Source organism: Pseudorasbora parva, chromosome 9, assembly GCF_024679245.1.
Source record: "Pseudorasbora parva isolate DD20220531a chromosome 9, ASM2467924v1, whole genome shotgun sequence".
NCBI classification, from domain to species: Eukaryota; Metazoa; Chordata; class Actinopteri; order Cypriniformes; family Gobionidae; genus Pseudorasbora; species Pseudorasbora parva.
In genome coordinates this window covers 12,598,047-12,613,405 of record NC_090180.1, presented here as the reverse complement: position 1 = coordinate 12,613,405, position 15,359 = coordinate 12,598,047, and the positions used below count along the sequence as shown (strand labels likewise).

Genomic DNA, 15,359 nt, shown 5'->3' with positions numbered 1-15,359 from the left:
TCAAAGAAAAGTTCAATGTTTACCACAGCATAGCTCGCTTGGAGTGTTCAATATGCTGTAAAACTTAAATTAATAATATTTGTTTCAATCACTGAATGAAGCCTGCTATATTTGGGTCGCGACCCTAAATTGCTTGCACAAAACTCTTGATCAGCACTTAAAGTTTGTTCATTTAAACCGTTATGCGCAGAGAGCGTGAGTTGAGAGCGAGAGAGTGAGGTCTGCGGTCTTGGCCATTAGTTAATTTACTTGTTTTTGTGTAAGTAATACGTTGACAAATATGTTTAAACTTAAATAGACTACCTATACAAGTAATGTCTCTTTGTATATATTTGTCCTGTTATTGACGTAATGCACATTATTGACAAAATGCGCAACCAGATGTTTGAAAAGTTCGAACATTCTGGGTTTTTTTTTAGAGGCAATATTCGAAAAGTCATTTTTGAGCAATTTTGACAGCCCTAGAGCATATGTTGTTCTAGAACTTGGATATACCTTTCAGCATTGATGGTGCCTTTACAGATGTGCAAGCTGCCCATGCCGCACACACTCATGCAACCCCATACCATCAGAGATGCAGGCTTCTGAACTGAGCGCTGATAACAACTTGGGTTATCCTTGTCCTCTTTAGTCTGGATGACATGGCGTCCCAGTTTTCCAAAAAACTGACCACAGAACAGTTTTCCACTTTGCCACAGTCCCTTTTAAATGAGCCTTGGCCCAGAGAAATTGTCTGCACTTCTGGACCATGTTTAGATATGGCTTCTTTTTTGACCTATAGAGTTTTAGCCAGCAACGGTGAATGTCAAGGTGGATTGTGTTTGAAGTATTCCTGAGTCCATGCAATGATTTTCATTACAGTAGCATTCCTGTATTTGATGCAGTGCCGTCTAAGGGCCCGAAGATCACGGGCATCCTGTATGGTTTTCCCGCCTTGACCCTTAAGCACAGAGATTGTTCCAGATTCTCTGAATCTTTGGATGATATTAGGCACTGTAGTTGAAGATAACTTCAAACTCTTTGAAATTTTCCTCTGAGAAACTCCTTTCTGATATTGCTTAACTATTTTTCGCTTCAGCATTGGGGAATTGGTGATCCTCTGCCCATCTTGACTTCTGAGGGACTCTGAGAGGCTCTTTTTATAACCAATCATGTTGCCAAATTGACCTAATAAGCTGCAGCTTAGTCATCCAGCTGTTCCTTATATGTACATTTAACTTTTCCAGCCTCTAATTGCTACCTGTCCCAACTTTGTTGGAATGTTTAACTCTCTTGAAATCCAAAATTAGCCAATATTTGGCATGACATTTCAAATGTCTCACTTTCAACATTTGATATGTTATCTATATTCCATTGTGAATGAAACATAAGTTTATGAGATTTGTAAATGATTGCATTCCTTGTATTTCACAATATGTACAGTCTCACAACTTTTTTAGAATCGGGTTTGTATTTATTTATTTATTATTTATTTATTTAACTTTGGGTAGCATTTACCATGTTGCAGTAATTAATCTAGCTTAATTACAAATAAGATACCCAACATGGCTAACACTGTTTACCATGACATCCGTTTCTGGACCCAGATGGTGCCATCAGACTTCACACTTATTTTAAATTGTGCAGTAATAAAGAAAGTAATTTCACTGACATTGATTAAACTGATATGACACTATAAAGTAAACAAAATACCTTCTCTTTTGATTAAGAAACAGATAAAGAGAGAATCCTACCTCTAAAAAAGGACAGGCTGGCCACACGTGTTGCCAAGCAACTAATTGAGAAAGCTCATGCTCTAACTTCTGATGAGGTAATTTTAGCATACAGGTCTGTATCTGTCCACAATCAGTAGATATGCTTGTTTTCTTGGTTAATGATGAATGTGAGGCAGTTCATAACCTTTTGTACTATAGCATACTATTCAGAACATTAATCCACATTTATAGTTAGAAATGCCCTTAAACTTTAAAAGGCATTTTGCAGGTTAACTTTTTCCCCCAAAATTATATATATATAGTTGATTCTAATGTTTTAATCGCTGAAATTATGATCCTGCCGCTCTGTGAACGCACTCATTCATATTACTCATTCATATGATACACACAACTCTTGAGCATGATGCTATCAGTCACAAGACACACAAGAAACAATGACATTTTACCATCAATGCTGATGTAATGATGCTATTTGGTTTTAATGAGGAAAAAAAATACAAGGGCAGATTAGAAACGAGAACTTTTGAAAAAAGGGGAAAAAAAATCAATTGTTATATTGATTGTATTACTTTATTACAAAAGGTAATCTTGGTAATCTTTGTCGCCTTTTGTCACCTCTGATTTTTCCACGCTTGGAAAACGATAAAAGGGTATCCCGCTCTTAAGCTTTATGCTACTTCTATCGTGAGAATGACTATTGAAGTTTATAACACAGCAAGTAGACGGCATCTTGAACTCTGTTTTCTTCCCTCTATGAAAATGTTAAATTCTGGCGGCCGTTGGTGTCGCGGCTTCCCAAAATTCTTTGCGTTCACCGTTCCACCACTGAGAATACGTAATGATGACAACACATGCACTGGCTCCCTATTAAACATCGCATACATTTTAAAATCTTGCTTATTACTTAGAAAGCACTAAATGGTTTAGCTCCCCAGTACTTAAGCGAGCTCTTAACACATTATACTCCATCACGTCTATTGCGGTCTCAAAACTCTGGCCAGTTGATAATACCTAGAATATCTAAATCAACCGCAGGTGGTCGATCCTTTTCCTATTTAGCACCTAAACTCTGGAACAGTCTTCCTAGCATTGTTCGGGAAGCAGACACATTCTGTCAGTTTAAATCTAGACTAAAAACACATCTCTTTACTATGGCATACACAGAACATTTTAACTTTCATTGTTCAAATCAACTGACTGATTGTTAGGCTGCATTAACTAGGTCAGCCGGAACTGGGAACACTTCCCATAAAACCTGATGTACTCGTTACATCATAAAAAGAGTGGCATCTATGCTAATGTTAGTCGAGGTTTATCCCGGATCCGGCCCGTGTCCGGATCGGATGGTGGACCTGCGCCTGGACATGACCAAAGCATCCTGGAGTGTCTGCTGAGACCGTGTCAATTGGTGTCTCTGAATTTGCCTCACCGGCATGTCGTGCTCAAAAAACCTGGCGCAATAACTCCGATCTTTCAAGTATTGATACTTTTGTTTAATTGACGCATCCTAAATAAACCCTAAATAATCCTAAATAAACCATCCTAAATAAACCCGTCTCTTCCGTGATACCCTGAAATTTTGAATATTCTGATCTAGTATGATTTCTGACCTTTAAGGTTGCCAGAATAATAATCATACACGGTGTGTTAATAGGCCAGAGGAGAACTGGCACCCCGACTGAGTCTGGTTTCTCCCAAGGTTTATTGTCATGCCCTGATGGAGTTTTGGCTCCTTGCCACTGTCGCCTTTGACTTGGCTTGCTCAGTTGGGGACACTAAAATTATGATCAAAGTTTTTTTTTTTATACAAAAAAAAAACTATTTATACAAATAAAATTTATGAATTAGGTTTTAATTATTTCTTTAAACTATAATACAGATCAGCCAACATTGTCGCTATATATTTTGCTCCGTGAAAAGCGTCATTGATGTATATTTATAACATGTTTGTGAAGCGCTTATGATTGTAGCCAATCACAGACATATTTGATGAGCATGTGAGCACAATGGCCAGTCAGAGGTTTTTACGATTCCGAAGATACTCTATAAAGACAGTACATTACACGTTTACGGACAGGCACCATCTTGGAAAACAGTCTCGACGAGTCGAGCCACGGACGCTGTGCTAAGTGAGCTGGTCAATATGAATTAAGTTTGCGAAATCTTATTACATGGAGATTTTATTTTTATTTATTTATTTTCTCTGTTGCGTTCAGTGCTTTCTTCCGGACAATATGAGATTCCTCACAGTTCATCAATTAGCACAGCATTCGTGGCTCGACTCGTCGAGACTGTTTTCCAAGATGGCTCCTGTCCGTAAACAAATAATGTACTGTCTTTATAAAGTATCTTTTTATTAAACTGTTTGTACACTTAACTAAGTTCTCAATGCTTCGGTTTTGCATGTAGGGACCCTCATTATGCTACTGTGTTAGTGTGAGGCTATTTTGAGCCTGGTTAGTGGTATTAACTAGCCATTTAATTTCACTTACCCTGTGCCCCGTAGATAAGCGCTATAAGCTAATCTGTTTTTAGAGATAAAACTCTTTACATTCGATTTTCATGAAAACGCATCCCACAGAACGATCTACTCTGTAACCATCTGTTAATTACCCCTAGGTTCATTTCTCACCGGAGTTTTCCATTAATGTATTTCTATACACTGTTCAGGCATTACATTATGACCACTGAAAGGTGAAGTGAATAAAACCGATTAATCGCTTCATCACGGCACCTGTTAGTGGGTGATATATATTAGGCTGCAGGTGAACATTTTCAACTCAGTTGATGTGTTAGAAGCAGGGGAAATGGGCAAGCTTAAATTATGAGAGTGAGTTCGACAAGGGCCAAATTGTGAAGGCTAGACGATTGGGTTAAAGCATCTCCAAAACTGCAGATCTTGTGAAGTGTTCCCGGTCTGCAGTGATCAGTATTAATCAAAAGTGGTGCAAGGAAAGAACAGTGGTGAACCGGCGAGCCAAGGCTCATCGATGCACGTGGGGAACGAAGGCTGGCCTGTGTGGTCCGATCAAACATACGAGCTACTGTAGCTCAATTTTCATAAGAAGTTAATGTTGGTTCTGAGAGAAAGGAACACATGCATCGCAATTTGTTGCTGATGGGGCTGCATTACCGTAGACCAGTCAGGATGCCCATGCTGACCCCTGTCCACTGCCGAAAGCGGCAACTATAGGCATGTGAGCATCAGAACTGGACCACGGAGCAATAGAAGAAGAAGGTCGCCTGGTCTGATGAATCACGTTTTCTTTTACATCAAGTGGATGACCAGGTGCATGTGTGTCGCTTACCTGGGGAACACATGGCAGAAGGCAAGCCAGTGGAAGGAGTGTAATGCTTTGGGCAATGTTCTGCTGGGAAACCTTGGGTCCTGCCATCCATGTGGATGTTACTTTCACACGTACCACCTACCTAAGCATTGTTGCAGACCATGTATACACCTTTATGGAAACAGTATTACCTGGTGGCTGTGGCCTCTTTCCGCAGGATAATGCGCCCTGCTACAAAGCAAAAATGGTTCAGGAATGGTTTTAAAATCCAATCGAGCATTTGTGGGATGTGCTGAACAAACAAGTCGGATCCATGGAGGCCCCACCTTGCAACTTACAGGACTTAAAGAATCTGCTGCTAACATCTTGGTGTCAGTATACGACAGCACACCTTCAGGCATCTAGACTCCATGCCTCAACAGTTCAGGGCTGTTTTGGCAGCAATATTAGTATCGGTATATATCATCTGATATATCATGTTTTTTTTTTTTTTTGGGGGGGGGGGGGGGGGGTTTAATCGGTATATGTCTGCGGTATGACCATAAAAGTTCCAACATCAATGTTGTGACGTTAAAGGTGGTACAGGTAAGTGCTGCTTATGTTCATTATTACTGTAATGTTATGCACTTTGAAACATGAGAGAGCTCAATGTGCTGCAATTAAAGAAAACACATACAAATAGAAAAAACACCAGCAAAAAAAGAAAACATCTTAATCAGCTTGACAACAGATTCACCAGCTGATGACAAAAGAAATACAGCACTGCAAATACTTAAATACAAAAAGTCGCTGCAAAAGTCCACAACACATGCAAATACAAAAACGTGCTGCAAATACTCACAACACATGCAAATACAAAAACTCACTACAAAATAGGCCTACTAATGCACATACGATCAGAATGTTAAGATAAACAACAACAAAAATCTCACCTTTCGGGTGCAAACCACTGAAGAGTAAACATTGAACATTCCTAGCCAGCCAGGTAGCCTACGTCACTTGTTGGCGTTGCCTTATAACACTTCCGTTGTGGTGGAGGGACCAAGATGGCCACCTGAATTGACGCTTTTTGTATTGAAACTTGTTTCTAAAGATTACATTCTTTTTATTTATAATGTTGTTTTGTTAGCTAACCCTTTAACGTGACCTTTAACATCTTTGGATGGGTGAAAAAAATAAAATAAATATAAAATAAAAACTTCCGTTGTGGTATGCCAGTCCCTGCGCCAGGACAAATGATTTAGCGTTACAAAAACAATATTTATAATCGTAAAATATTATTATGTTACAGTGCATCCAAAGGCAGTGTCATCATCAGTTTGCCAAAAAGAACATAACTTTCGAATGTTTTGCTCACGTGGTAGGGAGCAGTAGCCTAGAAAGCTAGATGCACCCTGGACGGGCCAATCACATCGTGTATAGAGTCGGCGGGCGGGGCCATATTGACGACGGCCGAGTTGCGTCTGCTTCTAGTAAACACAGAAACTGGCTAACGGCGGTCTTTCGAATCAGCTTTGACTGCGATTCTGGAAGACTTGGAGTTAAGCTTTTCTCTGAGAAAAGGACAAAGAACGGCACTGAAGTCATTCTTAAAAAGGAAAGATGTGTTCGGAGTTTAGCCGACCGGATACGGTGAATGTTTAATATATCAACAAGCTCTGTTTTACCTTCGTTTCTCTGGTTGGTTGTAGCGCTATCCTATTGCGTGCAGAGGGAGTTTGAAAGACAACCGTTTATCCCGCCCCTCAGATTGAGCCCTGTCTATGGTGAGTTTCCAGACCAAACATCTTGATGTGGGTCTGGCATGTCAGGTTAAGGGAGCAGGGTTTCTTTTGTACATTTTGAAAAGCTAATGTTCTCTTCAGAACGCTATTTAACTATTTACACACACACACACACACACACACACACTCACACACACACACACAAATCGTTCTACTCGCGTTTCATGCATGAGGCCAATTGTTTACATAACATATGCCACTGTAAAAAAAAAAAAAAATCCAAATATATTTTCTTTAAAATATCGTCATTACAATTCCCACCCCTATTGAGTAACTAATGCATTTAAGTTATGTGTAATCTTTACTAGATACAAGTCGTGATTTTATCCCTTAAGTTAGCCTTCTCTCCTGTAGGAATATTTAGGTTTGGATAATGAAAGAGTAACCCCGCACTGAAATGCTATAATGATGTAATATCCGCTGAGAGTCTCGCACATCTCTCAAACTTTTCTGCTCCCAGAGCGACGATGACAGCGCACGCACTTTCAGCGGCTCTGTCGAGGGTCTCCGATCCCAAGAAACTGACAAGAAGCTCGATCTGAAACATCGGAGAGTGAATCCGCTTGTAGCAGAGACGTAGGAGGGAGACTCGAGGCAGAATGCGGGCGCTGTTCGTGGTGCTGAAACCGCTGTGTTTTCTCGCTCTGCTCGGCTACTGCCCTTCCGCGGTGAGTGATGCGCACCTTACACACTTAGACAGAAACTTGACGTTTCTGAGCCCAGGCAGCTCCTACCACAGTGACTCATAGAACAGCATACACGCGAGACTAAATGTATATGCAAAGTGACAAACAAGGCTGTCACTGTCATGTTGTGATGTCTAAATGAGAATTATGCGTTCTTTTGATTATATCCTTTTAATGACAACCTCAGAGAGAAGGAGAGGAGGAAATGCAGTAACACTTAAACTGGGATATACAAATCTTGATAGATGTGGGATACTCTAAATTTGTTTTTAAACATCTTGCTTTCCATTTTCTGTAACTTTCTCTATGACTGCAGCTCAAATGGCCACATAATATTATTAGACTCTCTGTTATAGTGAATGGGCTACCGCGTGCATTAAAGCTTTCAGCGCGGAGTCTGATGTGCTTTCAGCACGGAGTTTAATGGTTTTAAACATCCGTCTGTACTGACATTAGCTGTTTATTTACACGTTCCACACTTCATATTAGGTATCTTTTTTAGATAAATGCTATTTAAAAAATATATATCATGTGATACAATGCAATTATTGTGTACATGTTGGTCTTAGTAAATATCATGATGTTTTCATTTGCTGCTGCTAAGGTTAGGGGTAGTGTTATCATAAGGTTTGTATTAGGTTCTCTGTGGGACAAATACACAGTGCTTCTCACAGAACAAGAGTTACCATGTAGCCCCCCCACCATCGCTCTTTTTCTCCCATCATTTCCTTTCTCCGCACTAGTACGGCTATTATATTAGTAGTATACTGTTTTCACAGCAATGCAAATCAAGATGCATGTTTCCTTCATTAAGTGCAAGAGTAGCCTATAATTACAATAAACATGCAGTGTTTTATATATAAATACAGCAAGCTATCATTGTAATTTTAACAGTAAAAAAAGACGAAGTTTCAATGTATTATTTTAGTACTAATATAATTTGTTATATTGAGACTTCAGTTGTAATCTATACCGATCATCAGGCATAATATTATGACCACTGACAGGTTAAATTAATAACACTGATGAGCTCTTCATCACGGCACATGGTAGTGGGTGTATATTAGGCAGCAAGTGAACATTTTGTCCTCAAAATTGATGTGTTAGAAGCAGGAAAAATTAACAAGCTTCAGGATTTGAGAGAGTTTGGCCAAATTGTGATGGCTAGATGACTGGGTCAGAGCATCTCCAAAACTGCAATTATTGTGGGGTGTTCTCAGTCTGCAGTGGTCAGTATCTATCAAAAGTGGTGCAAGGAAAGAACAGTGGTGAATCAACGATAAGGTCATGGGCGGCCAAGGCTCACTGATGCACATGGAGAGCGAAGGCTGGCCTGTGTGTTCTGATAAAACAGATGAGCTACTGCAGCTCAAAATGCTCAACAAGTTAATGTCGGTTCTGATAGAAAGGTGTCAGAATACACAGTGCATCACAGTCTGTTGTTTATGGGGCTGCATAGCCGCAGATGACCAGGATGCACTATGGGAAGAAGACAAGCCAGTGGGCGCAGTTTGATGCTTTGGGTCTTGCCCTCCTTGTGGAAGTTACTTTGACCCGTACCTTCTAAGCATTGTTGCAGACCATGTACGCCCTTTCATGGAAACGGTATTCCCTGATGGCTCTTGCCTCTTTCAGCAGGATAATGCGCCCTGCCACAAAAACAAAATGTTCAAAAGTGGTTTGAGGAGCAAAACAATGAATTTTGGGTGTTGACTTCGCCTCCAAATTCCCCAGATCCACAAAATCCAACCGAGCATCTGTGGGATGTGCTGAACGAACAAGTCCAATCCAGGGAAGCCCAACATTGCAACTTACAGGACTCAAAGGATCTGCTGCTAACATCTTGGTGCCAGATACCACAGAAAACCTTCTAGTGGAGTCCATGCCTTGATGGGTCAGGGCTGTTTTGACAGCAAAAAGGGGACCAACACAATATTAGGTCATAACATTATGCGTGATTGGTGTATATCTACAGTATTGGATATTGAGGAAATGGTTTCTTTCGTAGTGTTCTGATTCTATTCTCAGCACTACAATTAATCTGTGTGAAATTCCTACGGGGTTTTTTAGCACTGGGTCAAGATCAGATCTGCAGCACTGAGGCATGGCCAACTGTCTGTCATGTAGCACGAATTTCATATTTGACTGCAAACCAAAGAAATCCATAGGATCTGTGAGTGTCATGAGGATCTCTCATCCAGTCTTAATAAACCCAGCTGCAGGTCTTATTTGAGGAGCAGAATCCCTCTGCTCATATCTCATAATGCCAGTGAACTAGCAGGAAGTACCCATCCAACTTGGATATGTTACAATTTGCTGAAATTGCAGTTAGTTGTCAGTTGCAGCAGCATGAGGAAGTGTGCCAGAATGTGTAAAAAAACCTCTCTTTATTTCAGCTCTCCTGTAAAAGGCTAGTCCCCAGAGCCGGCCTTTCAAAGCCCGCTGCGAGAGTAGGAAAACATGAATGTGGGTGTTTACAAAGCCCCTTTTTTGTTGCAGACAATCTAGGGAAATTTTGGGGGATGAATACAGAAAGAGAGGCTTTATCATGAAGGTGTTGCAATGGGGTGCTATTTGTTGTCAAAACACACTATTTTTGGCCTGCCATGTTTTAGTAGCATGTGCTTGAATTGGTTTCAGAATACTGATGAATCAGAGTCAATCAAAATGAATATTCAATGAAGTACATATAATAAAAGCACAGGAGAAATATAGTGCAGTTTCTATCACTTTTTATCACAATTGTAAAGGTATTCATGATGTATATTATAATGCATCATGTCTATTAACCAAAGTAATATGCATCATAATATATTTGCAGATACCTTATTACATCTGAAATTGGTTTGTCGTGTGTTTTAAGGTGTAACTGTGAATAGTATTATAATATATTATAACTGTGGTTACAAATTATGCATTTAGTTGGTGTTTAAAATCAACGTTTAAAAATAATATAGTGTGTTCAGTTCAGTCTTAGGATGCTTCAGCTAGTCGTTAAGTGCATCCCCGGCTTAAAGGGTTAGTTCACCCAAAATTGAAATTGATGTCATTAATGACTCACCCTAATGTAGTTCCACACCCGTAATCTTCGGAACACAGTTTAAGATATTTTATATTTTAGTCCCAGAGCATATGCAGTCAATGCCCACTTTACTGTCCATGTCCAGAAAGGGAATAAAAACATCATCAAAGTAGTCCATATGTGACATCTGTTGGTTGATTAGAATCTCGCCTATGTCATGTGATTTCAGCAGTTCGGATCGCGTGTCAAACTGCTGAAATCACGTGACATTGGCGATCGGAATCATTGATCGATTCACTGATTCATGAACCTTTTGAATCTTTTTTGAGGAACCCAGAAGAGAAGACAATGCTGAATAAAGTCGTTGTTTTTTTTATTTTTGGACCAAAATGTTTTTTCGATGCTTGAAGAGATTCTAATCAACCAACTGATGTCACATATGGACTACTTTGATTATGTTTTTTTTCCCCTTTCTGGACATGGACAGTACAGCGTGCATAGACTGCATATGCTCTGGGACTAAAATATAAAATATCTTAAACTGTGGTCTTACGGGTGTGGAACGACATTAGGGTGAGTCATTAAAGGTGCCCTAGTATGAAAAATTGAATTAACCTTGCCATAGTGATATAATAAGAGTTTAGTACATGGACATCATATACTGTGAGTCTCAAAAATCATTGCCTCCTACTTCTTATGTAAATCTCGTGAATCAAAAACACCACGGAAAAAAAGTGCTTCTCAACATAAACCCAACCGTGAGGCAAGCGTTGGGGATCATTTATATGCACGCCCCCAACATTTGCATCTGTCCAAACAAGCTGAATCTACTGGTGGTAAACAAGACACTCGAAGATAGCAAAAACGGCTCTCATGACACATGGTTGAGGTTTATTATAATCGGATACCACAACAAATCGTTCGTTTGTTCGGCCCATTTCAAGCAAGCTTTACTCAGTGTCTTAAACTGAATAAAGTGGCAAATATATTCCTGCAAGCAGTAAGTAATTTATCCACTTATTGACTAGCTGTTTAAACAATTTCTGATTCAATTGAAAGTTTCTTAGAGACCGCATTGTCTAGGTGATTTTGAATTGATATTTCATGTCGATATTTAATGGTTACACACTTAAACTGATCGTAGTGTTTATATATTTATAAGACTGGCCAATCTATAGAGCAATGGCAAGGAAAACTAACTTTATATCACTTCAAGAGCCCCCTTGTGGTCGGGAGCATTTCCATTGAGTTGTGGCTCGTTTTTGTTGTGTTGTGGCGATTTCGTTGTGTTGTGTTTAATTTAGTATGGCTGCACTACTGGGCCACCATACTCCTCCGTATAAAAAAAATTGTGTCCACCTGAAACCGCAAAAGACTCTATGAAGCACTGTAAAGAGCATGCCAAACAAACAGGTGGCAATATAACCCTATAATAACCGTAAAGCCATGTTGGCCATGGCCAATCAGAAGCCTGGAAAAAAGGTCATTGTCTGTTCCGGTTTTGACCCAACAAGCCAAAATCTCCGGTTTCACTGTCCACTCGACACCGCAGCGACCAGAGTTTCTAAAAATGTTCACCCTGTCAGGAGTTTTTGGTTTCAGTTTCCAGATAATGCGTTTGTGTGTGGTCGAACAGCCAAACCGCAAAAAAAAGATGCGGTTTTGAAAAATACCCGTGTTCGTGTGGACAGGGCCTAAAACACAAACAAACTGAATAGCCTGATATCGACGTGATCTGGAACTCCATTAAAAATAAACCATCCACTTGTTTATAGTATCTTTCTGAAGTCTGTACAGAGAAGCAAATGTTCTTTCTTTGTTCCATTCGTCCTGTTGTTGGCAGACTCAAGTGCATGGAGTATGTCAGAATCTAAATGCACATATGTAGGCTAAATCGAGTGTAGATAGCATCGCTGATTATAATGGGTTCTGTTTGCTTTTGACGTGATGCTCACATCCACTGACTGACATTTGAGCTATAATTTATATCTATTTGTCAATGCCCTGGGGGCAGTCATGCAAATGTATTTGCACGTGACCACAGATTTTGCGATATAAAACGGGCCATTTTTTGTTTAAATCTACAATATGTAATTTTTTGCTACTAGAGGTCGCTTATTTAGATTGAGGCAAAGATTAATGACGCCTTGATTTCGCAGAGCTTTTCTGATGTGACGACCATATCTGCTTTTCTGGTCATGTGTATGTGGGATAACGCAGTGCTGTTTTCTCACATTAGATACATTATTTGAGTGTGTTGAAAGTTATAATGCCACACTGTGCGTTTGCTCTGCGGCTACTATAAGACACTTGTTGCACACTCCAGTAAGCTAGATCAATATTAGGCATGGTAAAACATGGTATTCACGTTGAATCAAGAAAAAGGGATTTAAACTATAAGACTAACTGTGTTGATTTATATAACAACGAATTGTTTTTCTGTTGATGAATGCATTCAAACTGTTGCTCACCTGTCTAATAAAATATAATATATTAAATCGTCTTAGGTGTTTCCATGGTTTCTACAAAATAAAACCGGAAAATCTGCGGGTATGATGTCATTGATAGGTATTGCACTGACACGGTCCATGTTTTTTATTAGCTTTTTTACACATTATTATCTTCATATAACAAATGTAATGAGTTATACATTGAAAACTAGATGGCTAGTAAAACAAAGCACTGCTAGTGAATGGTGTGCCATGCAAATGTATTGTAGTTCTCATGAAATATCCTCATTTCAGTTTCACTACCTAAAGTATGCCTGAGGCATAAAAATCAGATGATGTCATTGAATTTCATTGCATTTAGAATGTCGTTTGAATTTTATATTTATTTTATTTGTGGACAAAAAAAAACATTAAAGAGGTGGTTCACCCAAAAATGAAAATTATCCCATTATTTACTCACCCTCAAGTCATCATAGGTGTATATGACAGTATACAAACGATAAAGACGAATAAAAACTAAGTTATATTAAAAATATCCATATTTAAAACTTTATAGACTAAAATAACTAATGATGGAAAGCTGTGTGCAATTCGACTCACGGCAAAAGCGTGATGTATAAAAGCATCACATGCTTTGACGCCTCGCAGCGTTTTAAATATGGATATTTTTCCTCACACAAATGCGCCACTTCACTTCAGAAGGCCTTTATTAACCCCTCTGAGCCGTGTTGAACAGTTATATGATGGACAGATGCACTTTTATGGACTTCAAAAACGAAAAAGCGATTCACTGCCGTGTTAAAGCTTGGATTAGCCAGGACTTTTTGTAATATAACTCTGATTGTATCCATCTGGAAAAAAACAATTTATGTACACCTAGGATGACTTGATGGTGAGTAAATCATGGGCTAATTTTCATTTTTGAGTGAACTAACCCTTTAAGATACCTCACGCATGCCTGTGTTTGTGTGTACAGACCATCAGACCAAAGGAAGGCTGGCAGGTGTACAGTTCAGCGCAGGATGCCGACGGCCGCTGCATCTGTACGGTGGTGGCACCAGAACAGAGCTTGTGCTCCAGAGATGCAAAGAGCAGACAGCTCCGCCAGTTACTGGAGAAGGTGTGTGCGCACACATTGTGTGTCTTAGATCACTATAAAGACGCTTTATATTGAGATCTGGTTCGGATAACAAAAGCTCTCATTGCAGCGATTTGAGAACATTATGCTAGACTGCTCGCCATTGTCATCTGTTAAGAATGCCGCTGGCTTCTCTGCAGCTGATTGTGGAGGAGCATAAAGATGATGGTAATGCGTAAAGGCCTGAAGGGAGTTTAGGCCCCCTCTTGTTCCTACTTCCTACGCTTTTCTTCTCTGTTACAGTAAGGCCTGTAACATTCAGCGATAGTTATTGGCCCATAAGACACCACTGTATTTTGTTATGTTTTGGGGCAGTGGTTTTTAAACCTGTCCTGGAGGACCCCCAGCCCTGCACATTTTATATGTCTCCCATATTTGGCACACCCACTTCAGGTCTTGCACTCTCTACTAATGAGCTCATGAGTTGAATCAGGTGTGTTAGATGAAGGAGACATACAAAATGTGCAGGGCTGGGGGTCCTCCAGGACAGGTTTGAAAACCACTGTTTTTGGAGGATGCTAGTAAAGGAGGTAAGGGTTAACCGATACATAGTCATTTTTTCTTCCCTTTTTAAATGTGTCAGTTGTGGTAAATGTCTCTGAGATCTCTTTATCTTTGCTTTAGTTGTGTTGAGTGAAATTATGAAAATGCGGAATTCCTTGGAGGCATAGTGTCAGGGCTGATTTACACCAGTTGGAAATATAATTTAAATCTATCACATCTTCCTTTTTTGCAGTTCAAAGAATGATTAACGGATCCTTGCTTCATCTTCCTCTCTTTAGATTCAGAACATGTCGCAATCAATCGAAGTGCTGAACCTGAGGACCCAGAGGGATTTCCAGTATGTCATGAAAATGGAGAGCCAGATGAAAGGACTCCGATCAAAGTTCAGACAAATCGAGTCGAATCGGAGAACATTATTGACTAAAAACTTTCAGGTGGGCTACCATTTAAGTCAGAGAAAATCAATGCTCTTTTTTTCTCACATGAACAGAGCAGTTTGAAATAGCCACACTCTTGCTATTACTCTCCAAGAACGAAGGATCAAATCCCGCTTAAAAGCTTCTTGTCTTAATCCTTCACAAACATTTGAAAAGGCCACATGCAGTTCAACATTCTTGGAAATCCTGTAAACCTGCAAAGGTCATGTTTCATTTCCAGGCGGTAATAATCACTGCGGTCTAACGTGTCATTGTTCAGAACGTCTTGCGAGCTGTGCTGTGCTCTCACATCTGTTTCTGTTAATTCAAGCCAATCTCATCTCATTTGATTCCCAT

General features: G+C 39.7%; 1 protein-coding gene across 3 annotated transcripts in view; it reads left to right on the top strand.

Moving 5' to 3' along the window:
* Positions 1-15,359, top strand: part of olfm3b (olfactomedin 3b) — a 28,153-nt gene that overhangs the window by 8,461 nt on the left and 4,333 nt on the right. Inside the window, exons 1-4 of one of the 3 annotated variants that reach the window (XM_067453111.1) lie at positions 6,757-6,768; positions 7,247-7,454; positions 13,921-14,064; positions 14,865-15,020. In XM_067453111.1, the coding sequence (XP_067309212.1) occupies positions 7,386-7,454; positions 13,921-14,064; positions 14,865-15,020 (369 nt within the window). In that variant the 5' untranslated portion in view covers positions 6,757-6,768; positions 7,247-7,385. Of the gene's footprint in view, positions 1-6,756; positions 6,769-7,246; positions 7,455-13,920; positions 14,065-14,557; positions 14,613-14,864; positions 15,021-15,359 lie in introns of those variants that run through there. The other 2 variants (XM_067453110.1, XM_067453112.1) reach the window with 2 other exon arrangements.